The 27,227-nt window shown below is 44.6% G+C and overlaps 1 protein-coding gene across 7 annotated transcripts in view; it reads left to right on the plus strand.

Annotated features, from left to right (window-relative positions):
- Positions 1–27,227, plus strand: part of KANSL3 (KAT8 regulatory NSL complex subunit 3) — a 56,673-nt gene that overhangs the window by 25,736 nt on the left and 3,710 nt on the right. For 2 of the 7 annotated variants that reach the window (XM_046660342.1, XM_046660341.1), the window contains exons 12-22: positions 1,949–2,012; positions 2,478–2,678; positions 2,891–3,047; positions 4,561–4,638; positions 6,091–6,282; positions 6,742–6,826; positions 7,217–7,347; positions 8,408–8,517; positions 8,936–9,158; positions 9,498–9,631; positions 15,808–22,167. In XM_046660342.1, coding sequence (XP_046516298.1) covers positions 1,949–2,012; positions 2,478–2,678; positions 2,891–3,047; positions 4,561–4,638; positions 6,091–6,282; positions 6,742–6,826; positions 7,217–7,347; positions 8,408–8,517; positions 8,936–9,158; positions 9,498–9,631; positions 15,808–15,828 — 1,396 coding nt within the window. In that variant the 3' untranslated portion in view covers positions 15,829–22,167. Of the gene's footprint in view, positions 1–1,948; positions 2,013–2,477; positions 2,679–2,890; positions 3,048–4,560; positions 4,639–6,090; positions 6,283–6,741; positions 6,827–7,216; positions 7,348–8,407; positions 8,518–8,935; positions 9,159–9,497; positions 9,632–15,807; positions 22,168–27,227 lie in introns of those variants that run through there. The other 5 variants (XR_006888483.1, XR_006888484.1, XR_006888485.1 and 2 more) reach the window with 5 other exon arrangements.

Genomic DNA, 27,227 nt, shown 5'->3' on the forward strand with positions numbered 1-27,227 from the left:
CTGTTTTCATTTGCCTTGAAGAAGCTCTTTAATCTGATGAAGTCCCATTTGTTTATTCTTTCTATTGTTTCCCTTCTCTGAGAAGGCATGGTGTCCGAAAAGATCCTTTTAATACTGATGTCAAAGAGTGTACTGCCTACGTTTTCTTCCAGAAGCCTTATGGTTTCAGGTCTCACCTTTAGGGGGTTTTTGACAGTTTTTTGTGATTAGATTGAGAATATGCATTTTTGGCAGGAATGCCACAGAGGTGATGTGCCTTTAGTGCATCTGCTCGGAATGCGTGATGTTCCTGTGTCTTATCACTGGTCGTGTTCACCTTGATCACATGGTTAAGGGAGCATCTGCCAGGTTTCTCCACTGTAAATTTACTATTTTTCCCCTTGTAATTAGTAGTTATCTTATGGGGAGAAGATACTTTGAGACTCTGTAAATATAGTCTTTGTCATCATGCTTTTCCTGGGGTAGGCCTCTCTGTATATTTTGTTTCTTACTGAGGATGAGTATGAACATAGATTTTATTTGTATTAAGCATCCTCTTATATATTTTGGAATGTAAACAGTCACAGTTTGGAAGGGGTTTTAAGAAGACACTTTAGTCTTTGAGATGGCCGTTCTTCCCTTACAAGTCTGGCTGCCTGTAGGGCCTTTAGTTATCTTGTCAGGAAATGTACTGAAAAAGAGGTTGTGTCATTTATTGAGCCTCCTTTTTTTGAGGAAGATTGGCCCTGAGCTAACATCTGTGTCCATCTTCCTCTATTTTATATGTGGGACGCTGCCTCAACGGGGCTTGATAAGCAGTGCATGTGTCCACGCCCGAGATCCAAACCGGCGAACCCTGGGCTGCCGAAGCAGAATGCAAGAACTTAATCCCTGGGCCTCCTTCTTTTATGTGCTCAGTCTTAGAGATTAATTTCATTTGTGTGCTGTAACTAGAGAGCTTAGAGCAAGTACCTGCTCCCACCTGTCTTGTCGGTTTCCTACCCAGAGATGTTTTGGAGAAGTCTTCCTGGCGTTTGTCTTTCTCTAGCTTCTTAGGAACCTAGTATCTAATCCTTGGATGCTCAGGGCAGTGTTTTGTTGTAAATACATGACTTTTCTTGGTAATTCAGACAGGAGAATCGATTGTATGTGTTGCGTTGCTGTGAGGGAGTGGGAGAGGTAGGAATACCCTTAGTGAGAGTTGGACTGTGACGCTGCTTTGGACACACATTTGCGTGGGGCGAAGAGCGCTGGACTGAGAATTGGGAGACCTCAATTTAACCTTGGCTCCTTTTGCTAAGAAGCTTGAGTAAATTGCTCAACTTCTGGGACTCACTGTCCTCATCTGTAAAATGAAGGTGTTACACAAGGTCAGAAGCCAAAAACCAGTAAATTGGGGTTTCAGAATTTGGAGGCTCACAATGTCACTTGGTGCCCTGTTTCTCTCTGCTGAGACCCCACTTGGAAGCCAGGGCTTTTAAGACGAACTTTCAGAGGGCCATGTAGCTGGCTGTGGTCATTTTCTCTTATCCCTTTAGAACTAACCTGTGACCACCCTTCCTCTCCTCCTACTCATCTCATTTCAAAGCGCGCAGTCATCTCAGGGTTTGGGCCTGTGCTGGAGGACATCTAGATGAAGTCTTAGCAATTGGGTAGAGTTTATCTCTGAAGCCGTAGGTATAGGACTTCTGGAGTATACAGTCCCAGGCACTTTCCATGTGTTCTTTGGTTCTTTACATATGTTATTTTGTGTAATCCCCACAAATCCACGAATGAGGTGTCATGATTCTCCATTTTGCAGATGTGGAAACTGAGGTTCAGATAGGTTGTGATACATGCCTAAGGGCTAATGTAGTCTTCCTTCCTGTGCACTAGAAAATAATCAACACAGAAGAGAAATCCATTCTTATTTCCATATGATGCCATGGAATGTTTAGAAAGTAAACATTTCCTCCTTTTTTTCTCTTAGAATAAGCAAAGCAAAGAAGAAATCAGAAGGATTGACTCAGAGCATGGTGGATAGATGTATTCAGGTACACAGTTGCTTTATGTGTTTTTCTTGGCTAGGCCTACCTTTCCATAACCTTTTAGGCTCGGTCTTGTTGGCAGCAGCCTCTTTGACTCTGAAGGGTGAGGGAGTATCCACTGGGACCATTGGTAGGCCTAAATCATAAGCAAAGAGAAGGGGAAAAGAGAGAGGGAGAAAAAGGGAAAAGGAAAGGAGCGAACGAAGACGTGAGTAAAGCATCAGAGGAGAAAGGGTTTATTGGAGGAGTCGTGGGGTGCGACTGCTGCAGGGCGCCACCTCACAGAGGCTTCTGGACTCAGGCTCCTGCTGGTCTTTGGCTCAGGCTGGAGTTTGTGCCAGGCTTTGTGTGCGGGGGAGGGACCGGCACATCTGATGCCAAAGCAGAGATGAATCGATTTTAGTTGCACATGTTGGGGAGGTTCCTGTTCTGCAGATGAGGACTCAGAGGCATCGGCCCCTCTTTACATAGGATGAGATTGTGGACTTTCTGACTGGAGTGCTCACTCGTGCTGAGGGGCACGTGGGCTCCGAGCCTCGGGATCAGGATGCTGAGAAGAAGAAGAAGCCCCGGGACGCAGCCCGCAGAGACCTGGCCTTTGAGGTCCCTGAGCGGGGCAGTCGACCTGCCTCGCCGGCTGCCAAGCTGCCTGCCTCACCCTCGGGCTCGGAGGTAATGCAGGCAGGGGGAGAGCTCTTTTGCTGGGGAATCAGGACTGCAGAGTTGGTTCCTCGTTTCCTGGGGATGCCTGTCTGCCTTGCCAGTGCTGTGGGCCTCTGAGTTCCTACAAGGAGAATTCCTGACCAGGGAATTCCAGAGAGGCATGATGATTGATGGTCAAATCCAAACAACAATGGCTACACCCTTGTCCCCACCCTACTCAGGATCTCTCCAGTGTGTCCAGCAGCCCAACCTCCAGTCCCAAGACCAAAGTGACTACAGTGGCCTCTTCCCAGAAGTCCAGTCAGATTGGGAGCTCTCAGCTGCTGAAGAGACACATGCAGCGGACAGAAGCTGTGCTGACCCACAAACAAGCCCAAGGTATGGGCACCTGGCCCCATGGCCTCTCTGGGGTTCTGCCTTCTGCAGTTGATGTCTTGTGGCAGTTGGAAAGTATTGGCATCTGCAGCTTTTTCCAGGGGTGTGTGAGAGGCACCCTTTCCCACATTTCTGTCCAGGCAAAATTTGGTTGAAATGAATACTGAGGGCTGTTAAACATCACAAAAGGTCTGCACTGGTGGAGCTGTACAGTTCCTCTGAGTACAGCTTTGTCTTGGTGTTTTGGGAAGTTAGGCTTTGTGAGCTGACTACACGTATATTGGCCTCAAATGGTTTTCTAACTCCCAGCTGGGGAAGCTGTGTGTACAGTTCTGGGCCCTGTGCAGCCACTCGTGCAGTCAGGGAGCTCTCCACATCCTGGGGACGGAGTGATTGGCTTTATTCATCAGATTCTAGGGCAGCTTAACTGGTGTTGCGCCCTTTTTTTGTTCTGCCCTTGAAAAATTAAGATTCCCATTCTGGGACTTTGAGTGAAGTTTCCCAGGGGTCTCTGTAGATAGTTTTTAGATTAGACTGGGAGATACTTTTATGGTTGAAAATAGAGTTTGGAGAATAGTGAGTGCTGTGTAAGAAGCTATAGAAAAGGGAGAGTTCAGTGGGAAGGGAGAGAAGAAGAAACAGTAGCTCTACCTCGCCCCTGCTTTGATCATTTGGGAAGCCCTGAGGTGAGGCCTCTTGGGTGTTGGTGTCTGATGATGTGTCCAGGAGTGTGTGTCATCTGAGATTCTCAGGTACCTGGGAAGAGGTAGCAGCCAGAGAGATGTCAAGTAGAGAGATGTGGAGGTGACAGGAGGCTGATTGCTCACTTCCTCTGTGTTTTAGTGGAGCCAAAGGGTCAGGACCTAAACCCAGGCCTCTTAGAGGTTGCCCTGAAGAGTGGTGCTAACAAGGAGCAGAAGTGTGAGTAGAGTGGTGAAGGCAAAAAAGAGACTAGGCCCTAGGGTCCACGTGGATGTTCTGTGACCTGGATCTTCTTAAGTGGTGGCAAGTTCCCCGTGGGTGGTGACCCTTAGACTTTTGATGAAGAGAAAGCCAGCAGTCTGCTGTGCTTCTGGAGGGATAATCACTTGAGGATCTAAGAAACTCTGGAAGGCTGATGGGTGAGCTGAGTTTGAAACGGGCCCCAGAGTGTCGTGGGGGAGAGCAGCAGGTGCTGCACCCTGGCTGTGGCAGAGCCCATGGGCAGGGGCATGATAATAGCTCGTGTTTATAGAACCTTTACTGCGTGCTAGAGCCTTTTCTTGGCACTTAATTTGTTCTTGCTCATTGAATCTTGGCAGTGGCCCCATGAGGCAGGTACATTTATTATTTTCAGTTTATAGATGATTCTAAGGAGCTACTAAATGGCAGAGTCAGGTTTCAAATCCATACAGTAATTCCAGAAAAAGCCCCTGTTGACCATTTTCTAGAACACTTTCGTATCTTTTTCTTACTCCTCCTCTTTCTTCTTTCTCTGGCTGGCTATGATTCTGTAATTCTTTCTGATTCATTCCAGCACAGTTTGCTGCTTTTCTGAAACAAAATATGCTGGTGAGGAAAGCTCTTCCTCCCGGCACCTCCTCCTGTCTCTTTGGTGAGTATCACTCTTTCTCTCACCTTTCACCTCTGCTCTCTGCTTCTCTCCCCTTCTCCCTCTTATTTTTTCCCCATCACTGCCTCTCGTTTGTCTCTGTTTAGTTTCCTCCTGTTCTTTTCTGCCTTTTTCTATCTTCTGAGTCTTTTTTTTTTTTTTTACTAATTCTTTCTGCTTACTCCATAGTCGTTGCTTTTTCTCCATTCTTTCTGTTTACCTCTCATGGTGTTTTTCTCTTTTTGTCTCTTATTCTGGTTCTTGGCTCTGCTTCTCCTGTGTATGCCTATGGACCATTGCCTGTGAGCCTGAGTTTCCTTGTGTGTTTTTCTCCCCGCCTTTGGCTTCCTACTTCATCTTGGCTGCTGCAAGCACACACCATTTATCAGCATAAAACCTGTAACTCCTTTCCCTTTTACCCCCCTTCCTACTTTGATTTTAGTCAGTGCATTTATTCCCTAAGCAATCCTTCCAGCTGGTGATGCCCTGACCTGGTCTAGCGTAGCTCCCTGTGGCCCGATGCCAGGATTACCCCTAATCCTTGTGTGACTGCTCTCTTTCTCCCCACCCTACCCCTGATTGCCTATGCTAAGAAGAGGGACTAGATGGGCTTCTGGGTTTAAAGAGAAGGGGATCTATGAGGAAGCCTGACAGATAACTTGAGTCTAAGAGGCTTGGCCATGTGTAGGATGAGTCTCATTGGTTCAGTGGAGGGGGAAACCCATGTGTGAACAGATGGCCTTTACTCTGTACTAATAAAATGACCTAGGGACTACGTTGTGACATGGGCCACTGTTGCCTGTTATTTTTGGACAGGAACTATAAAGTTGTCTTGGCTGAGGTGTTCCCTTACCTAGTAGATGCTCAACGCCAGCCTTGAGTCCTGGTGATAATCCTTCTCGTTGCTTCCGTTTGGCAGGCAAACCCTCAACCTTGGGCTCTTAGGGCAGGGTGGGACTCTCAGAGCCTTGTAAAAATCTCCCCTTGGAGAGGACTGGATAGCCTGCTTCTCCACTGCTTCTTTGTAGAATGTTTAGTGTCCTCCGGCTGTGTGACGTGGGGCAGGGCCTGAAACAGGACGATCATCATGTTCTTTGAGTCTGGGAAGCACTGTTTAGGCCCGTGTGCTGAGTCCTCTGTCTTTTGATTGGCTTCTGCTAGGCAGGGTCGGGATGTCTTCTCCTTTCTTTTTGTTCCTACCAGCTTAAAGCCCCTTCCTTCCTATTCCAGGACCGGGTGAGGGGTGGGGGTGAAGCCATCCTCTGAGAGGGCCAAGGTGGAGCTCCAGCACAGGTGGGGCTTGAGGCACTGGCAGCCTGCTGATGTGTGACTTCTTACGTGGAATGGTTCTTCCGTGTGTTCCCACACACGGCCATGCCCCTGCTGGTACTGGCTGTCAGTGTCTGTCGGCCTCTTTCGCATTGTGGAGAACCTTACCTCAGATCCATCTCTTAGTTCCCATTTCATCAGAACAAACGGAGGAAGCAGAGAAGGAGGATCTTAGGGTCCAGCTGAAGCGGCACCATCCCTCCAGTCCTCTTCCTGGCAGTAAGACCTCCAAGCGACCAAAGATCAAGGTGTCCCTTATCTCCCAAGGGGACACACCTGGAGGGCCTTGTACTCCTTCTCAAGGAGGAGCTCCAGAAGGTGAGTTTCTCTTGGCCTGTTTAAGTAAAAACTGACCGAGCTCTCGCAGGGCAGAGCGTTGCTCTCTTTGTGATTCTTGCTGGGTGGCTCAGCCTCTGCTTCAGTGCAGGAGGTGCCTGGAGTGAAGAGAGTAGGAGGTTGTACATGGAGGAGAGTGGGCAATGACCTGATGTGAACTAGGATCAGGGCGGCAGAGCCAGGATCAGAGGAAGCTGTGGGGTCATTCAAAGCATCGTATATTTTGTTCTTTTTTGGTCTCAATTAAAGATAAAATATTATAGAAAGTCTAGAAATAGAAGGAGAAAATAACCCCAACTCTCCCTATTCTATGTAGTTATTCTTCATTTTCCATCTTCTGGTCTTTGTCCATAATATCTTGCATTTAGCCTGGGCTGTGGACCCTGAAAGGTTGGGGCCACACAGGACTGACCTGTGACCTTTGGGTTTTCTGTTCTGCAGCTGCGGGAGGGAAGCCGGTCACCATGACACTGGGGCAAGCTCCCACAGGGGCCAAGGAGCTCACAGGGCTTCTCACCACAACCAAGTGAGTCTGTTTCTTGGTCTGTTTGGCCCTGTTCTCTTCTTTCTCTTCACCTTTTCTTTGGTCTATTTAGTGCTTTGGGAAGATGATGGATTTTGGATTCTGTCAGTTTTGGTAATGTGACTTCTTTCTGAGTGGTATCTTTTTCTTTTGGGTCAACTCACAGTTCATTTCTACTTAAAGTTTGCAAAGCACCCTGTAGCTCTTGCTTCAAGGCCTGACTTTAAAAAGGACTTGAGGCCGGATTCAGCAGGTGGGACAGAGAAACCAAAGGTTCTAGCCTTGTGTCCATTGCTGAAAGCCTTGCTGGGCCCCACTTTGGACCCTCACTGTCTTGTCAGGGTCTGCTACCCTTCGACCTTTGGCTAGTGGAGCTCCTGTCTTTGTCTCCAGGTCAAATGCTTCTGAAGGGGGAGTCTCAGCCAGCCCAGCCTCCTCGGTAGTCTCCAGCAGCACTACGCCCAGTGCCTTGCACACACTCCAGAGCCGCCTGGTGGCCACCTCTCCTGGCAGCTCCCTCCCAGGTAACTGGTAGCCCAGCCTTTCCTACCTCCCAGCCGAGCCTTTTGGGCTGCAGCAGGAGGGTGGTCCTGGGAAGCATCCCTGGAGCCGAGTCTGGAGAATGCTCCTCTGGTCTCAGGCTTGTTAAAGAGGCTCGACGTGAAGCTGGAATTAGCTTGGAGTTGGGGGAGCTCTTGGCCTTAATATCTACAGGGACTAAGTATCCCAGTCTGTACTATAAGGAGGAGAAGCAGCTGGTGGGAGACGTATGTATTGTGTTTCATTTTGGTGTTTTTAAGCATGTCTGATTGAGTGAAACTGTAAATGGTGCTATACTGGGCATTAGGAATACGAGACATTTTCCTGCCTGTGCTCGTCTCCTCGCTTTCCACACCCCGACCCTGCACTAAAAGGCTAGTCGCTGGAGTCCAGCAGGGCCAAGGCACTGCAGATGCTCTTCTCCTGCAAGACCTTCCTCTGCTTTGAGGCCACTAGACTGTGTGTAAAGTAAAGTGTATTGGGGATTCTTTTGGCTTAAAAAGTCCTCCTTCTTCCCTGAAAAGAAAGGAGGGAATTAAGATTTCTGGGAAGTGGGGTTCAGTCTCTCTTTGGTTTTCCTAAAACTGTCCGAAATGTAGGACAGGTGGTTTGGAGCAGGTTGGGATGTGCACAGCAAATCTAAGGCAGTGTGTCTGGAATAGTACCTTTCCTTATGTGGGCATCCAGCGTGCATGCCTGGGGAGCCCTTCCTTGCGTCTTTTTTTTTTGCTGAAGAAGATCTGCCCTGAGCTAACATCTCTGCCAGTCTTCCTCTATTTTGTATGTGGGTTGCTGCCAGGGCATGGCTGATAAGTGGTGTAGGTCTGCGCCTGAGATCTGAACCCGGGAACCCAGGCCACCGAAGCAGAGCGTGCTGAACTTAACCACTATGCCCGGGGGCTGGCCCCCTGGCATCTTTCTGAGAGCGCTGGGAATGTCTGAGGGAAAGAGCATTGGTATCTTGGTTGTTGAGGGTGGCTGGGCGTGGCCATTCTTGGGATAAGGGACTGAACCTGTGCTGATGTCTCTTATATCCTCTCCTAGGGCCCACGTCAGCCAGCAGTCTTCTCCAAGGTCTCAGCTTCAGCTTGCAGGATATCAGCAGCAAGACCTCTGGCCTCCCAGCAAATTCCTCCCCAGGGCCAGCCCCACAGGTACACATCTGCCTTCCACTGGACTGGGCAGGTGTGGGGAGGAGGCCTCCTCAGCTTAGTTGGTTTTGGCAGGGAGACTGGGTCTGGAGTCTGGGTCAAGGACAAACAGCTTTCTGACTTCACAGTTAGGAGCTACCAAAGGTTAAGGCTCCATCACTTACTGTGTGACCTTGAGCAAGTTTCTTGACCTCTCTGTATCTGTTTCCATCTGTGTAAAATGAGAATAATAATAGTACTACCCTTGCAGAGTTGTTTTGAGGATTAAATAAGATAATATATGGAAAATGCCTAGAAGAGTACCTTGCATGTAGTAGGCACTTGATACATGGTAGCCCTTAATATATGCTATGGGCCCTCCACACTCGAATGTTGCTGTTGGACAACAGCTTCTGATCAACTGGGCTTGTGTGTCCCACAGGCCACCAGTGTGAAGTTGCCCACCCCCATGCAGAGCCTGGGTGCCATCACCACGGGCACCAGCACCATTGTCCGTACCATTCCTGTGGCCACCACTCTCTCCTCCTTGGGTGCCACTCCTGGTGGGAAGCCCACAGCCATCCACCAGCTGCTGACCAATGGGGGCCTCGCTAAGTTGGCAAGCAGCCTCCCTGGCCTGGCTCAGATCTCTAACCAAGCATCAGGTGAGTCTCTCATGAGAACCGTGGGGACTCCCAGGTAGGGGATCTTCCCCCAGGACTTTCCCATCTCACATGAGCGGGGTATGATGTTGAACCCAACCCCAAGGGGTCCTGGCATTGACCCTCAGGGATTCAGCCATGTGGGTCTGTCCCCCAGAAAGGTTGAGAGAATACAGGCTGTTTCCTGCTGTTTTTCAGACTGACCAGTAGGGCACAGGTGACCCAGCTGGGGAGGAGGCCTAGGCGGGAGGCCGAGGGGGATGTGTTATGTGGGGAAGAAACTCTCCAGGAAAAGAAGGTGGAGGCTGTGGGAAAAAAAACCTACTTTCCTCTCTCACTCAGGCTTGAAGGTCCCCACCACCATTACTTTGACACTACGTGGCCAACCGAGCCGAATCACGACGCTGAGCCCCATGGGCTCAGGAGCCGCGCCGTCAGACGAGCCCACCTCCCAGGCACTGCCCTCCAGCTCACAGGTGAGTCTGCCTGGGAAAACTGAGGACACAGGCTCCATATTGGAAGTTGGGGGCTGGCTGACTGGCTGCTTGGAGGAGCTGCCAGTGCACTGGACTTGTAGGCAGACCACATTCAAATCCAGACTCGGGGGTTTGTAGCTTTGTAACTTTGAGCAAGTTAGGGACCTCTGTGAGTCTCTTTTTCTCTAACGCTCCCTGGATTGTTGTGAGTATTAGATATGTAAGTATGTTCAAGTGTGTAGCTGTGCCTAGTGCCTAATCTTTTTGTTTACTTTCCCTCTCCATTCCTCTTCTCCTCTCATTCTTGGTTTCATCAGTCAGAAGTTGTGATGGAAGCTAGTTAGCTAATACTCTTCTTTGACCAACGGTTTTCCAGCATTGTGCCATTCCAGATCTTGGCATTCGTTGCCATCTTTTTTAGGGCACAACTAGGTTTTTGTAGCTCTTACCCAGGAACTCACCATCAATTCCTCGTAGCTGATCTAGTTTCTGTTATGGCCTTTTTAAGTAAAGTGTTTCTAATCTTAAAGAGGTGACTGGAGAGCCACCCAAAGATCAGAGGTTAAAGAAAAAAGTAGTTGGAGTTCAGTATTCAGGGTGCTTTCCTTCAGTATCTTCTGTTTCAGCCAAGGCCTTCCTGTGCAGGGCACGGTGCTATGCAGGCTGCCGTGACTGAAGGCCTGGTCCTGTTCCCCTCATTCCCACCACACCAACCCTGTCTGGGAACTGGGCGGCTGGGTACTGTTGGCAGGTGACAGTTCCCAACTGTTCCAGAAGCTCTTCTGCCTCTTCCTTTTCAGGGGACATTGCTGCACAGAGATTGTTACCTGGTGTTCATAGGGATCATAGCTACCGTGCCCCCCCACCCCCAGCCTTTTTGCAGAGAGGTTCTTACTTATTTTATTCCTTGTTTTTTCAATTACAAAAGTGATTACCCTTATTTTAAGATTGGCACCTGAGCTAACTGTTGCCAATCTTTTTTTTTTTCCTTCTTCTCTCCAAAGCCCCCCAGTACATAGTTGTATATTCTAGTTGTGAGTGCCTCTGGTTGTTCTGTGTGGGGCGCTGCCTCAGCATGGCTTGATGAGTGGTGCCATGTCCACGCCCAGGATCTGAACCGGCGAAACCCTGCTGCACTGAAGCGGAGCTCACCAACTTAACCACTCGCTCACGGGACCAGCCCCTGATTACACTCATTTTAAAGAATTCAAACATTACAGAAATAATACAATTTGGAAAGTGAAAATTTCCTATGATACACTCTCGGAGATGATATCTACAGTTAGTAGCTTGATACACATTCTTCTAGATTTTTCTTTCTACACAAAGTACTTTATTTTATTTTATTTTTTTGACAAAACTGGGATCACAGAACATGGACTGTTTTGTAACTAGCCGTTGTTTACAAAACATGTGACATGTTTTGTTGTTGGTTACACAGAGACCTATTTGTTGTCAATGGCCTAGTATTTCACTGGGCAGGTGTACAAAAGCATGCTTTACCACCTCCCGTTAGATAGAGAGTGAATTATGTTTTGTTTTCTGATAGCGTAAATAGTGGTGTAGGGAACACCCTTGTTCATGGTATATGTCTGCAGGCTAGAGGCCAGTAAGTGGGGGGGGTGTGACTCTAAGGTCAGGCTGGCTGCTGACTAATTGCCCTTCAAAAGGTTCTGCTGGTTTACAATTCAAGCCACAGTGATGAGAATGCAACTGTGGAGATCAGTATTTTTAATTTTCTTGATTTGATGGGTGAAAAATGAAACTGTTTTAATGTGCATTTTCCTACTACTTATGAGGTTGCATGTCTTCTTATATAAATTGCTTGTCATTCTGCATCTATTTATTTGGTTTAATAGCAGTTTTATATATTCAGATGTTAATCCTTTATCTATTATACAAGTTGCATATACTTTATTCCAGTCAATGGCTTATCTTTTTTTCTTTCTTTCTATTTAAGTATTAAGTGCTTGTCTTTTAACTTTTGTTTCAGGATCTTTTATGATACAGACATTAAAAATTTTTATATAGTAAAATCTTCAAATTTTTCCCTTTATGGCTCCAAGGTTTTGTGTCTTAAGAAAACTCTTCCCATTGCAATAATATAATCTTTTTATGCTTTCTTTTCATGTATATATATATATTTTTTTTCCTTCATCTTCCCAAAGCCCCCCAGTACGTAGTCACATATTCTAGTTGTAGATCCTTCTAGTTGTGGCATGTGGGACACCACCTCAGCATGGCTTGATGAGCAGTGCCATGTCCGCACCCAGGATCCGAACTGGCAAAACCCTGGGCTGCTGAAGTGGAGCGCGCAAACTTAACCACTCGGCCACGGGGCTGGCCCCTATGTATTTTTTAAATTGTAGTAAAATTTACGTATGTGCAGCTTACCGTTTTACTCTTTTTAGGCTTACCTTTCAGTGGCATTAAGTACGTTAACGTTGTTGTGCAACCATCACCGTCATCCATCTGTAGAGCTTTCCCATCATCCTGTACTGAAACTGTTTTCGTGCTTTCTTAAAATGCTCCTGTTTTTACCTTTAGTTTTTCAATCCACTTGGAATTTATTTTTATATGCTAAATGAGATAAGGATCCAATTTTATTGATGAGTCCATTCATTCTTCCTTCCTTCATCTAGAATCTGCTGCTCTCACATTCTAGACTACTGTACACATGTGGGCCTATTCTGTACCCTTGACCTGTCTGTTCCTACATGAGCTTTATATTATTGTTTGATAATGCGGGTCCTTAAGTTAAGGAAGTACCAATCGTGTTTCTAGTTTGCTAGGATTATCTTCATTCTTTTCCTTTCTCTTGATAAGCAATGGGTTTTGAATTTTGTTCATTGCCCTTTTGGAATCAAATGAGATGAGTGAGCATAAACATTTTCTTTTAATCAGTTAAAATGAGGAATTATTTTAATAGATTTCCTAATATAAAACTGTCTAAATTCCAGATTGAGTAGCTTGTTCAATATGTCCTATTCTGGTTTGTTGCACGTGCCCAAATTTATTTTTATCATGCACGCAAAGGAAACAAGAGAGTGAAACAAAAAAAAAAGGAAAGCAGCTAAGTGCTTTAGAGGAAAGGTGGATCTACTCCTTTTTTTTTTCTTTTTTTGCATGAGGAAGATTGGCCCTGAACTAACATCTGTTGCCAATCCTTCTCTTCTTGCTTGAGGAAGATTGTCCTTGAGCTAACATCTGTGCCAATCTTCCTCTGTTTTGTATGTGGGATGCTGCCACAGCGTGGCTTGATGAGTGGTTTATGTCTGTGCCTGGGATCCAAACTCACGAATGAACCTGGGCTGCCAAAGCAGAGCGTGCCAGACTTAATCACTGCGCCACTGGGCCAGTCCCAGGAAAAGCCTATCTACTCTTGATTTGCTTTTATTTTACTTAGGATTTTGGCCTCTGTGCTGATTAGTGAGACTGGCCTATAGTTTTCTTTAATCTGGCCCTGCTTTTGTGTGTGTGTGCTTTCCTTGTCCAGTTGTATCAAAGGGGTAATTCTATCTTACAGAAAGAGATGGGAAGCATTTTAATTTTTTTCTCATATTTTAAAACATTTATATAGCACAGAAATTATCGGTTGCTTGATGGTTTGATGGAAATGACCTATAAAGCTGTGTGGGCCTATTTTCGAGGAGTCTTAACCTCTGCTGATGCCACGGTGATGCTCGAGTAGAGCACAGATCCCCACCGTGTGATCCCTTCCTCCTCTCTGAGGTGATCCTCTTCGGCCTTCTGTGGCCTGGAGGAGGGAGGTAGTGTTGAGAAGAGAGTAGAGGCCGTTGAGAACCCTTTTCCATGGCTAAATTGAAGTACAGCCTGAAGATCAAGATCTGGCTTCTACCTGATGGTATTAACTCAAGAGCTTAGTTTTTGTCTCAGTAAAATGAGTGTGTAGCTATTAGGAGGGTTCTAGTGGTGATTCTTTTCTTACAGACAAAGGAGGTATTGTTAGATTAAGACTTGCTGACTTGAAAGCTTCTAACAGTTACCTCAGGGTTCAGACTGCCAGGGAGCATGCTATCAGGGAAAGCACAGGGCCAGGGGTCAGGCCCCCTGTCTTCAGCCAGCTGTGTGGACCTGAGAAAATCACCTAGGCCCTCTGAGCTTTTGTTTTCCCATCTAGTCTAGTGAAGAGGTTGGTCTAATCAGTGATTATTTTGGTGGTGGGATTAGTAGGGGCTGTCTCAGAATCTCCTCAGGCTTTGAGAAGATGAATTTTTAAAAAAGTTTTTATTGTGGTCCTAATAGTTTATAACATGAAATTTCAGTTGTACAGCATTGTCAGTCACCGTATGTGTATGCTCCTTTACCCCTTATGTCCACTCTCCAACCCTCTTCCCCTCTGGTAACCACTAATCTGTTCTCTTTGTCCTTGTGTTAGTTTATCTTCCACATATGAGTGAGATCCTACGGTATTTGTCTTTCTGTGGCTGCCTTATTTCGCTTAACGTCGTACCTTCAAGGTCCATCCGTGTTGTTGTGAATGGGACGATTTTGTGTTTTTAATGGCTGTGTAGTATTCCATTGTGTATAAATGTGTATACCACAGCTTCTTTATCCATTCCTCAGTTGATGGGCACTTGGGTTGTTCCCACTTCTTGGCTGTTGTGAATAGTGCTGCAGTGAAAATAGGGGTGCATAAGTTTCTTTGAATTGTTGATTTCACGTTCTTTGGATAAATACCCAGTAGTGGGATAGCTGGGTCATATGGTATTTCTGTCTTTAATTGTTTGACGACTCTCCATACTGTTTTCTACGGTGGCTGCACCAGTTTGCATTCCCACCAGTAGTATATGAGGGTTCCCTTGAGAAGATGAATTTTTAAAGGTTGAGCAACAAACCACCCATTTATGGTATTTATGAGACAATTGGAAATTTGAACACTAACTGGATAATTGTTGATATTAAGGGATTGTTAACCTTTTTATATGTGATAATGTTGTTTCAGTTTGAAAAAATAATCCTTTTTTATTTTGGGATTACATACTGCAATATTTATGAATAGAATGAATTTGAAAAGAAAGAAGATGTAAACACCAGCTAGGCTCCTAAGGTCTATGCAAGCACTTAATTATCTGTTTTGTTTCTGGCACTGATGAATATTTACTGTTTCCTTTATGGACCTGGACTATTATGTACTCCTTACAGCTGAGAAGCTGCGGGGGGAAGGGAAGGGACAGAGACCATGTTGTCTCTGACGCCCTCCCTCAGAGTCTTGAGAATGCACTCCTTTCCTGTGGTCACAAGGTCTTCTCTCTGTCCATACTGTGGACACCTCTGGCCACACCATGACCTTGTCAGGCTGGCAGGCAGCCCCTCTAGCTGTCCGCCCAGCAAGGGGCATTGCGGCAACCCTTGCGCAGCCCCTGGGAGCGGGGCTCACTCTCAGGTGTAGGCCTAATCAGGGCAGAGCAATCATCTGTGCACAGCCCTGCCTTTGGGCAGGTGAGCAAATGGGAGGCGGATCCGTTCCAGTTCTGATTGTCAGACCCTTCATTCCCCCTCTCCTGTGCCCTCCATCTTCCTGCCTTTACTGCATTCTCAGAGACGTCTTAGGCGTTTTCCAAAAGTGAAATCTAGACAAGTGGGGAAAACCTTGGTGAAAAAAGGCCAACTCTCTCTACCTTGCTTCCTTCTTCCTGAGCTGCAGGGCTCAACAGTTTATGGCATCCTCCACAACACACAAAAATTGACAATACCTAAAAAAATGATATTGTCAGAGCAATCAAGGAAAACTTCCCTTCAACTCTGTCACCCTTAACAATTCACCTGTGTCCTTTTCTCTACGTTATTTTCCTGTCCTTAGGCTAACCTTTGTAGTTGAACACATAGTATACTCTAGGTACTTTATGTAGATTGTCAACAACCCTGGGGAGTAGATGCTGTCATCTGTATCTTACAGATGAGAAAAAGGAGGCTCAGAGAGCATAAGTCACTTGTCAGTTTCCCTAAAAAGTGGTAGAGGTGAGTCTGACTCCAGAGTCTGTATTCTGTTAACCGCTTGGTTGCTAGAACGTGTCCTTGTGCATCCACCTTTTTCCCTATCAAGAGTTACTTCTTTGGAATAAATTCTCAGGAGTAGGATGATTGGGTCAGAGGGTCTGGATGTGTTAACCTGGCAAAGTTTTGACTCTTGTTCACCACCTCTCCTACTACAGCGCCTGCCTCCAGCACCCTGAAGATACTGTGTGATACATCCTCCCTTACCAGGTTGGTGATGGCTGCTGCACGGTGAGCCCTGGGCACATGTGCTGTCCTGCTGAGCTGTCCACTTGTCTGAAGACCTCTTTAAGACAGTCGTTTTTGCCTCCCCGCCAATTGTCTTGAGGGTTGTGCCTCTGGGTCTTGTGAAACCATTAGGCTAGGTGGTATGGCGCCAGCAAGAGGAGCATTGTCTTCCAGCATCTACAGAATCTCCAGCTCCCCAGCAGATCTGGCTGTGTGTGGATCAGAGGCATTTATTCCCCAGCAGTAGCCAAGGAGAAGTGTTGGACTGCTCACTGCATTTAATAAAGGAGTTCCTTCTGGAAGTCTGTGCTCTCCCTGTGCCAAGTTGGGAGGAGACTTCCATGTGGTCTGGAGCTGTGGGAGTGAGGATTGAGAGCCCTTTGCTGAGGCCTGGGATCATCTGGGCCCACCAGCCAGTTATTCAGTGCCAGAAGGGCTTGTTTTGGACAAAGCTGTTGGCTTCACTAAGCAGCCATGGGAGAGTGCTCCCCATGCAACTCCCTCTTAGGAACCACGCCAGCTGCCGCCTAGCCTGCTGAGACCTGGGAACTCCTAATTTCAAACCCACCATAGGGCAAAGAGAACTGAGCTGTCATTTTTCAGTCCCTTTGGCCACTACAGATGTGGGCAGCAGCAGTTGCCAAGAAGTAGAAGCTGGCCCTTTTCTTTTTTTCATCATGCCTTGGGCAGTTACTGTATCCAGAAAGTCTGCAGGTCCAGAAAGGCTGAAGAAGAGAAACAGAACAGCAAATGAAGTGGCTTTGAAGGACGTGCCAGTAAGTCCTGTGGTGAAAATGATTTGGGCTTGAGGCTTTGCATCTAGTACCTAAGGCACTCTTGATACAACTGGAGGTGAAAGAAGAATTAGCCAAGTCAGAGGGAAGAAACCCGACCCCTAAAATTTCTCTCCGGGGCTTGGAAGTGGAATAGGGATAACCAGCTGAGTTAACATCTTGGCTGCCAGAAAGCTTAGGCATCAGGATGATGAAGGCTGTGTTTCATTGTTTCTGTTCCATACAACTTTTTGTCCTTTTGCACAGAAGTGGGAAGAATCTTGGCATTGACTCGACTGTAAGGGCTCTTGGTACTAACTTGAACCCTGGAGGTGCAGATCCCTGGAGAAACAATCACTGAAGATGGAGCTCTGAGCCCCTCCTTAACTCCTTCTCATAATACCTGTATGCGAAGGTGGTTTTAAGTTTGGCTGAGAACCTATCTTCCAGAGCAGGCTTCCTTCCCTTCCATGCTCTAGAATGTTTCTGGCTAAGGTGACAAATAAGGCAACCAAAATGTGACTCTGTTCAGTATCTGGAGGCAGGGAGGGCCCACAGCATGCCGTGACTGGAATTGTGGTCCCGGGTCTTGACCCATGGTGCAGCATATATCCAAACCAGGCCACCTGTGTTCAATCCAGGAGCCTCACCTGCCAGTCCGAGTGGCAGCCAGGTAGAAGTGTACACTGTGCAGGAGTCTCAGACAAGGCAGATTGGAGTGCTGCGGGCAGGGCCAGGGGCCATGTTAGAGGATGGGAGAGGGCATCTTAAGCACTGTGCTCTCCCTCCCTGACCTCCTGCAGAGCTGGTTTCAGCAGTGAGTCACACAGAATTAGACTGCGTTCTTGCATTACCTGGTAGGTAACAGCTTTCTGAATTCAGGAGGCGGTTAGTAAGTTTGAGCATATGAAATCTGAAAGAGGCGTCCGTGGGTAGGGAGTTTGATAACTTTACAGGTAGGATGATAACACACCAACAGGAACCGAGGACAGTAAGACTGTGTGAGACTGTGTGAGCTTTTAGGAATCATTGAGGACAGGCAGAGGTCCTGAACCACCCATTCATGACTTAGGAGTGTAGCCTAGACAGCACTGGAGGGACTGCTCCTGAAACATGCTGGCCCAGTGTGTGCTGGGACCAAAGGAAAAACTAACACATTGTCCTGCATTTGTGTAAATCCTCATATGCTTCCCGTGAGTGACCTCCTAAGGCTTGGGTTGTACACCTTGAAGAATGCCAACACTGGAGAAGGGGCGTGGTGAGGACACTGATTCTTCCTCACCTTGGAGGGACAGGCTAAGAGGGGGGAAGTGGTTGAAGTCTCTTGAGTCATGTTCTCCAGTTCTAGACTTCTCCAACCACACTTCTTGAAATGTAAAAGGAAGCTTTCCTCTACCTATCATATAGCAGACCTGGAGTCCATAACCTCAGAAGGTAATACTACTAGCGAAAAATGTAGAAGGATCAGGAAGGCTGTCGTTAAAGTCTTTGGGTGACAGATGAGTGTTGATGCACTATGGAAGATGTCCTTGTGCTTTGAGAAGAGGTCCCTGATGGAGGAAGACTTTCTGTCTGTTCTTAACCTCACCACTAGAACAGTCTTGGGCTGGATGGTTTATAGAGCTGAGTTGCTGTGATGGCTCTGTTCTTACATTAGCAGAAACAGTGGAAAAAAAATAAAAATAACTTTGGATTGCTTCAACTTCTTTTCAGTTGACTTCTCATGTTTATTCTGGGAACCACCCAATGAAGTGGCACAGAAAATAAAAGCTAAGATAATGTGGTAAAGCCAGTAATCATCTCACTGATGCCTGGTGCCATGAGGTGGGTACTGTAATTCCGTTTTTACAGGTGAGGAAACTGAGGCACAGAGAAGTCACAGCAGGAAGTGGCAGAAACAGGACTGGAGCCCATACAGTCTGAAGCCAGTGTCTGTTCTACTCTGCACTGTGCTGGGTTCTGAGATGGGAGACCAGAAGTGGAGATTAGCCCAGGAGGTGAGGAGATGGTGGCCTGGCCTTCATCTGACCCTTTTCAGTTTACTTCCCATCAGGCCTAGAGTGGTTGCTGCTGCCGTGGTGGGGCTCTTGGCTGGGGCTGAGTTGGTAGGTAGGGTCCTCGCCCTTGGTCCTGAGAGATTGAAATCCCTTTGCACATCATATACCTCCATCCGCCTCCAATAAAGAAATAAAGTCTTAACGATGAGTGAATGAATTCCAACCTCCAGATTATTTGTGTACTTTTATCCAGGAGGACATTCCTTTCTACCCTTAAATTCCAGGTCCCTACACTTAGCTTTGAAACCCTCTTGGTGGAAGCCATAGTTCGGGTAGACTGCCTGGAGTATCTAGTACGTATGGGGTCATCTTGTTACCATCCTTAGTAGAGACCTGATACTTTTCCCCTCCCTTTCAACTCTAGTCTCACTGACTTGGGTGAGTCAGATGAAGTAGAGATAAGGATTAGATTGTTTAAATGATAACTATCTTAAACTTCAGGAGTATAGGGACAGGGCCATAGCAAATTATGATGCAGAAAAATCTTTGTTACTTTATCTCCCTTTCCAAAGCGTATGTTTTAGTCACGGACATTGGTTGCAAGAAGCAGAAACCATTCACCACCTAAATTCGTTCTAAAAGGGAATTTTCTCTCAATAGGCATTCTCATAGACAGGGAGCCTGACAGTTTCTGCTACTTGCCTCATGACGTCAGCTGACTTGGACTTGCCAGGGACCAGTTGTCACCGGACTTTGTCGCTGTGGGCCTTTGTGGATGGCCAGTCTCTCTTTCAGTTCAAATTCTGAGCACAGTGAACCTCGTTGGCTCAGTCTTGCTCATGCGTTGGCTCCTCTCCCACCCCAGTCCAGTAATAGTGTCCAGAGGATGAAGTCATGTGAGCCAACACCTTTCTAAGAAGAGAGTAGAAAGGATAAAACAAACAAAACTGTTGGGCTATTCAGATGTGTGTGTTTGGTTTTTAACTTGCAGTTGTAGTTTAGAGAAGTCCCATGTTTTCTTTATCCAGTTTCCCCCAATGCTTACATCTGACATAACTGTAGTACAATATCGAAACCAGAAAATTAACATTGGTACAGTGTGTGTGTATAGTTCTATGTCATTTTATCCCCGTAACCATAATCAAGATACAGAACTATTCCATCGCCGCAAAGATCTCCCTCATGTTACCCCTTTCTAGTCACACCCATCTCCTTCCCCCTCACCATTCCTCACCTGTAGCAACCACTAATCTTTTCTTCATCTCTGAGTAGAATGATAAATAAGTAGAATCTTATAATACATGACCTTTGAGATTTCCTTTTTTCCCCACTCAGCTTAATTCCTTTGATGTTCATCCAAGTTGTTGTGTGTATTAGTAGTCCTTTTTTTTACTGCTGCTGAGTATGAATGTTCCATGGTGTGGGTGTACCACAGTTTCTGTAACCACCTTTTGAGGGACATCTTGATTATTTCCAGTTTGAGGCTGTTACAAATAAAGCTGCTGCGAACAATTGTAAGCAGGTTTTTGTGTGAATATTAGTTTTCATTTCTCTAGGATAAATGCCCAGGAGTGTGATTTTTGGGTCATATGGTAAGTTTTCAGTTTTTTAAGAAACTGCCAAACTGTTTTCCGGAGAAACTACCATTTTACATTCCCACCAGTAGTGTAGGAGAGATCCACTTTCTTTGAACCCTTACCAACGCTTGATGCTGTCTGTGATTTTTTATTTTAGCCATTCTAATAGGTGTGTGGTGATACCCCATTACGGTCTTTAAAATTTGTTCAGGTTTGTATATGGTCCAGGGTGTGGTGGTTTATCTTGATGTATGTTCTGTAGGCACTTGAAGAGTGTGTAGTCTGCTGTTGGGTAGAGTGTTCTGTAAATATTGGTAAAATTCTGTTAGTTGATGGTGTTGTCGAGTTCTTATATCCTTGCTGATTTTCTGTCAAGTTGTTCTGTCAGTTGTTGAGAGAGTGGTGGTGAAATTTCCAACTATAATTATGGAATTGTCTGTCTCTCCTTTCAGTTCTATCAGTTGTGCTTCGTGTATTTTGCAGTTCTGTTATCTAGTGCATACACATTTAGGATTCCTGTGTCTTTTTGGTGGATTGAACCTTTTATCATTATGTAATGTCTCTGTGTACCTGGTAATTTTCTTTGCTCTGAAGTTTATTTTATCTGACATTCAGATGTCAGATCTGATGTCAGTCTCTGTCTTTTAATTGGTGTTTTTAGACCGTCTCCATTTAGAGTAATTATAGATATGTTAGTGTTTAAGTCAGCCACTGTAATTTTTGTTTCCTGTTTGTCCTCTGTTTTGTTCTGGTTTCTTTTTGTTGCCTTCAAGTGGGTTACTTGAACTTTTTTTTTAGAATACAATTTTGATTTAGCTGTAGTATTTTTGAGTGTATCTCCTTGTATAACTTTTTAAGTGGTTGCTCTAGATGTTGCTTTATATATACACGTAACATGTTACAGTCTGTTGGTGTCCACATTTTACCAGTTGGAGTGAACTGAAGGAGCTTAACCTCCCTTTACGTCTCTTTACCCTCCCCCACTTCTCATACAATTGGCTGTATACATTGAGAGCCGTGTTAGACAGTGTTGTAAGTTTTGCTTCAAACATAATTTAGAAAACTCAAGAGGAAAAGGGAAATCTATTGTATTTACCCATATTTTTATTCTTTCCATTGTTCTTTCTTCCTGATGTTCCAAGATTCTTACTTTTATCATTTCCTTTCTGTTTAGAGAACTTCTTTTAGCAATTCTTTTAGAGAAGGTCAGCTGGCACAAGTGTTTTTAATTTTCTTTTATCTGGCATCTTAATTTCCCCTTTATTATTGAAGGATATTTTTGCTGGATGTAAATTCTGGGTTGACTGTTCTTTTCTTTCAGTACTTGAAAAATGTTATGCCTCTTCCTTGGTTTCTGATGAGAAATTATTGTCATTCAAATTGTTTTTTAACCCTATAGGTAAGGTGCTGTTTCTCTCTTTGTGCTTTCAATATTTTTCTTTGTCTTAGTTTTCAGACTTGACTTTGATGTGTCTTGGCATGAATTTCTTTGGACTTTTCTTGTTAGGATTCACTCTGCTTCCTGAATCTGTAAGCTTGTGCCTTTTTACCAAATTTGGGGAATTTTCAGCCATTATTTTTTCAACCCCACCCTCCTTTTCTACTCCTCCAGATCCCGATGACATGAATGTTAGATCTTTAATTATAGTCCCACAGGGCCCTGAGGCTATTCCTTTTTTTCCCCCTACTCTGTTTTCTCTGTTTAGATTGTGCAGTTTCTATTGTTCTGTCTTCAAGTTCACTAATTCTTTTCTCTATCACCTCTATTCTGCCGTTGAGCCCATCCACTGAGTTTTTCACTTAGGTGAGTATATTTTTCAATGCTAGAATTTTTTTTTTCCTTCTTCTCCTTAAAGCCCTCCAGTGCATAGTTGTATATTCTAGTTGTAGGTCCTTCTGGCTCTGCTATGTGGGATGCTGCCTCTGCATGACTTGTTGAGTGGTGCCAGGTCTGCGCCCAGGATCCAAACTGGCGAAACCCTGGGCCACTGAAACGGAGCTCGTGAACTTAACCACTCAGCCATGGGGCCAGCCTAAATGCTAGAATTTCTATTTTGTTTTTTTATCTCTTCTATTTCCTTGCTGAGAAATTTTTTATTTGTCTCAAGTGTGTTTGTAATTGCTCACTGAAGGATTTTTATGATGACTACGTTAAAATCCTTGTTAGACAATTCTAATACCTTTGGCATTGAAACGTTGACAATCTCTTGATTGTCTTTTCTCATCCAAGCTGAGATTTTGTGGGGATTGTTGGTATGGTCGTTGAGTGGTTTTAGTTGAAATCTGGACATGTTGGGTATTATGAAACTCTTGATCTTACTTAAATCTGTTTTAGCAGGCCTTGTTTGAGACTGCTCTGGCAGGAATAAAGAGGAGCTGCTTTGTCACTGTTAGGTGAGATGGGAGTCTGGGATCCCCACTTGGCTTTCAGTGATGCTGACATGGGAGAGGGGCTACTCTTTACTGCTGAGTGGAGGTGGAGTTTTAGCTCCGCACTAGGCCTCCACTGATGCCAACTCAGCTGGAATGGGAAAGGGTACCTTGTTTTTTTCCTCATGTTGCCTCAATTTATGCTGCAGAGGTTATGTGTCCTTGTTACCCTGGGCAGTGGTGAATGTTCTGACTCTCCACTAGACCTTTGCTGACCACCCCAGCTGGGGTCAGCGGGCGGGGAGGGTGGGGAGGCCCTTGTTACCTCCTGGTGGGGGTAGATGTCCAGGCTGACCATATGGTCTCCAGTGACACAGTAGGGATGAGGGTTGGAGGCCTCATTACCACTCATTGGAATGAAAGTTTTGGTTCCCCACTTGGCCTTCTTTGACACCAACCCCCAAATAATTAGACACTTTAAGAGACGATCACTTCATAAAAAAAGTAGCACACTGGACCATATATACCTTCTGAAGCAGAATTATTGGAAGAGTTGGACCAAGAAGTTAATATGTGATGAATATATGTAAGGAGTTAAAGTTAGAAATTATCAAGATGAAACAACCATAAGAAAACACCAAGAGAAATCAGATAGAAATATTAACTATGGAAAATATAGTATGTGGAATATGGAAAAAATAAATATAATTAAAACAAGATAATGATGGGATAAAAAGTAGAAGGAATATGACTAAAGAATGAATTAGTGAGTTGGAAATTTATAATTAGGAACTCTCCCTAGTTGTTGGTTTACAATTAGGAACTTCTCCCTGGAAGGCATCAAGAAAAGCCAAGAAATATGGAGAATAGAAATAGAAATAGTATAACACAATTAAGAATCTTGGAGAGGAAAATAAAAATAAAACCAAGGAAATAATTTTCAAAAGAATGGAGAATTTCTAGGAATTAAGAGAAAATGGAAAGGCCTCAGTTTGAAAGGGTTCACGTGAGTCCAAAAGGGAGAAATAAGGAAAACAAATGTCTGGACATATCATACAGGCATATCTCAGAGATCTTGCAGGTTTGGTTCCAGACCACTGCAGTAAAGCAAATATCACAATAAAGCAAGTCACGTGAATATTTTGGTTTCCCAGGGCATATAAAAGTTGTGTTTACACTATACTGTAGTCTGTTAAGGGTGCAATAGCATTATGTCTTAAAAAAAAACCAATGTACACACCTTAATTACAAAATACTTTATTGCTAGAAAAAATGCTAGCCATCATCTCAGTCTTCGGTGAGTCATAATCTTTTTGCTGGTGGAAGGTCTTCCCTTGATGTTAGCGGCTGCTGACTGATCAGGGCAGTGGTGCTGAGGGTTGGGGTGGCTGTAGCAGTTTCTTAAGACAACAATGAAATTGCCATATCAGTTGACTCTTCCTCTCATGAATGATTTCTCTGTAGCATGTGATGCTGTTTGATAGCATTTTACCCACAGTAGAACTTTCCAGATTGGAGTCAGACCTCTCAAACCCTGCCCCTGCATTATCAACTAAGTTTATGTCATATTCTAAATCCTTTGTTGTCATTTCAACAATCTTCACAGTATCTTCACCAGGAATAGTTTCCTTCTCAAGAAACCACTTTCTTTGCTCATCCATAAGGAACAGCTCCTCATCCATTAAAGTTTGACCATGAGCCTCCACTTCTAGTTTTAGTTCTTTTGTCATTTCTACCACATTTGCAGTTACTTCCTGCACTGAAATTTTGAGCAGCTCAAAGTCATCCATGAGGATTGGAATCAACTTCTTCCAAACTCCTGTTAATGTTGATATTTTGACCTCTTCCCATGAATCACAAATCTTCTTAATGGCATCTAGAATAGTGAATCCTTTCCAGAAGTTTTTCAATTTACTTTGCCCAGATCCATCAGAGGAATCACTATCTGTGGCATCTGTAGCCTTATGAAATGTATTTCTTAAATACTAAGACTTGAAAGGTGAAATTACTCCTTGACCCATGGGCTGCAGAATGGATGTTGTGTTAACAGGCATGCAAACTACATTAATCTCATTGTACATCTCCATCAGAGCTCTTGGGTGACAGATGCATTGTCATTGAGCAGTAATATTTGAAAGGAAGCTTTTTTCTGAGCTGTAGGTCTCAACAGTGGGCTTAAAATATTCAGTAAACCATGTTGTCAACAGATGTGCTGTCATCCAGGCTTTGTTGTTGCATTTATAGACCATGGGCAGAGTAGATTTAGCATCCTTCTTAAGGGTCCTAGGATTTTTGGAATGGTAAATGAGCACTGGCTTCAACTTAAAGTTACCAGCTGCATTATCTCCTAACAAGAGAGTCCGCCTGTCCTTTGAAGCTTTGAAGGCAGGCATTGACCTCTCTAGCTATGAAAGTCCTAGATGGCATCTTCTTCCAACATAAGGATGTTTCGTCTACATTGAAAACCTCTTGTTTAGTGTAGCCACCTTCATGAATTTTCTTAGCCAGAGCTTCTGAATAACTTGCCACAGCTTCTACGTCAGTACTTGCTGCTTCAACTTGCACTTTTATGTTATGGAGACAGCTTCCGTTAAACTTCATGAACTAAACTCTGGTACCTTCAGACTTTTCTTCTGCAGCTTCCTCACCTCTCTCAGCCTTCATAGAATTGAAGAGAGTTATGGCCTTGCTCTGGATTAGGCTCTGACTTAAAGGAATGTTGTGGCTGGTTTGATCTTCTATCCAGACCACTAAAACTTTCTCCGTATCAGCAGTAAGGCTGTGTAACTTTCTTGTCATTTATTTGTTCACTGGAGTAGCACTTTTAATTTCCTTCAAGAATTTTTCCTTTGCATTCACAACTTGTCTAACTATTTGGCACAAGAAGTCTAGCTTTTGGCGTATCTCAGCTTTTGACATGCCTCCCTCACTAAGGTTAATCATTTCTTGCTTTTGACTTAAAGTGAGAGATGTGTGTCTCTTCCTTTCATTTGAACACTTAGAGGCCATTGTAGGGATATTAATTAGCCTAATTTCCATATTGTTGTGTCTCAGGGAATAGGGAGGCCTGGGAAGAGGGAGAAAGATGGGGGAACGAACGGCTGGCCAGTGGAGCAGTCAAAACACACACAACATTTATTAAGTTCACCATCTTATATGGATGCAGTTCATGGCACCCCAAGACCATTACAATAGTAACATCAAAGATCACTGATCACAGATCACTATAACAAATATAATAAGAATGAAAAAGTTTGAAATATTGTGAAAATTACCAAAATGTGACACAGAGACACAAAGTGAGCAAATGCTTTTGGAAAAATGGTGCCGAGAGACATGCTTGCTGCAGGTTTGCCACAAACCTTCAATTTGTAAAAAATAGAGTATCTGTGAAGTGCAATAAAATGTATGCCTGTAGTCAAAGACAGAAAATCTTAAAGGCTTCCATGGAGAAAATGCAGATCCACCACAAAGTTTGAACCAGTATCAGACTGACATGCTACATCTTAACGTGAAACTTGGATTCAAGAATCTTGGATTAATATTTTTTATGTATTGAAGGAAAAGAACATAGAATTTAAATGTGAAGGCAAGATGAAAATGTTCTCAGGGATACAAGTTTCAAAAGTCTGCCACATAAAGACTCAAATTGAAAGAAGTTATTAGGGGCCAGCCCGGTGGCACAGTGGTTAAGTTCACACGTCCCACTTTGGCAGCCTGGGGTTCGTCGGTTCAGATCCTAAGGGTGGACATGGCACCACTTGGCAAAGGCTATGCTGTGGTAGGCGTCCCACACATAAAGTGGAGGAAGATGGGCAGGGATGTTAGCTCAGGGCCGGTCTTCCTCAGCAAAAAGAGGATTGGCAGCAGATGTTAGCTCAGGGCTAATCTTCCTGGAAAAAAAAAAAGGTATTTAGAAGTACTTAGAAATAAATCCAGACAAAGTTGCGAGAAATATAGGAAGTGAGGGTGATTAAATATCTTTATAAAGTTTATTGTTAAAATAAAAAAGGTCAGAAGTGCCCATCAATGGATGAGTGGATAAGAAAGATGTAGATATATATACTCCTCAGCTATAGAAAGATGAAATCATGCCATTTGAGACAACATGGATGGACCTTGAGGGTGTTATGCTAAGTGAAGTAAGTCAGATGGAGAAAGTCAGTTACCGTATGACTTGACTCATGTGGACAATAAACAAATACAAGAGATACAGAGAACAGATTAGTGGTTACCAGAGGGGAATGAGTAGAGGGGAGGACAAAACGGGTAAAGCAGCACGTATGTGTGGTACGGTAGATGGCAAGTAGACTTTCGGTGGTGAACATGATGCAGTGTATACAGAAGTTGAAATATAATGATGTACACCTGAAATTTATATAATGTTACAAACCAATGTGACCTCAGTAAAATAAATTTTTTAAAAAAAGGTCAAGCACAAAATATATATCTATCTAGAACTAAATTCTAGATAATGTGATTGGGGGTAGAGCAGGGAGCAAGAGATAAAAGGAAATGTAGGGGCTGGCCAAGTGGTGTTGTGGTTAAGTTTGCACGCTCTGCTTTGGTGGCCCGGGATTTGCAGGTTTGGATCCTGGGAGTGGACCTAACACTGCTCATCAAGCCGCGCTGT

Source organism: Equus quagga, chromosome 5 (assembly GCF_021613505.1).
Source record: "Equus quagga isolate Etosha38 chromosome 5, UCLA_HA_Equagga_1.0, whole genome shotgun sequence".
NCBI lineage: Eukaryota > Metazoa > Chordata > Mammalia > Perissodactyla > Equidae > Equus > Equus quagga.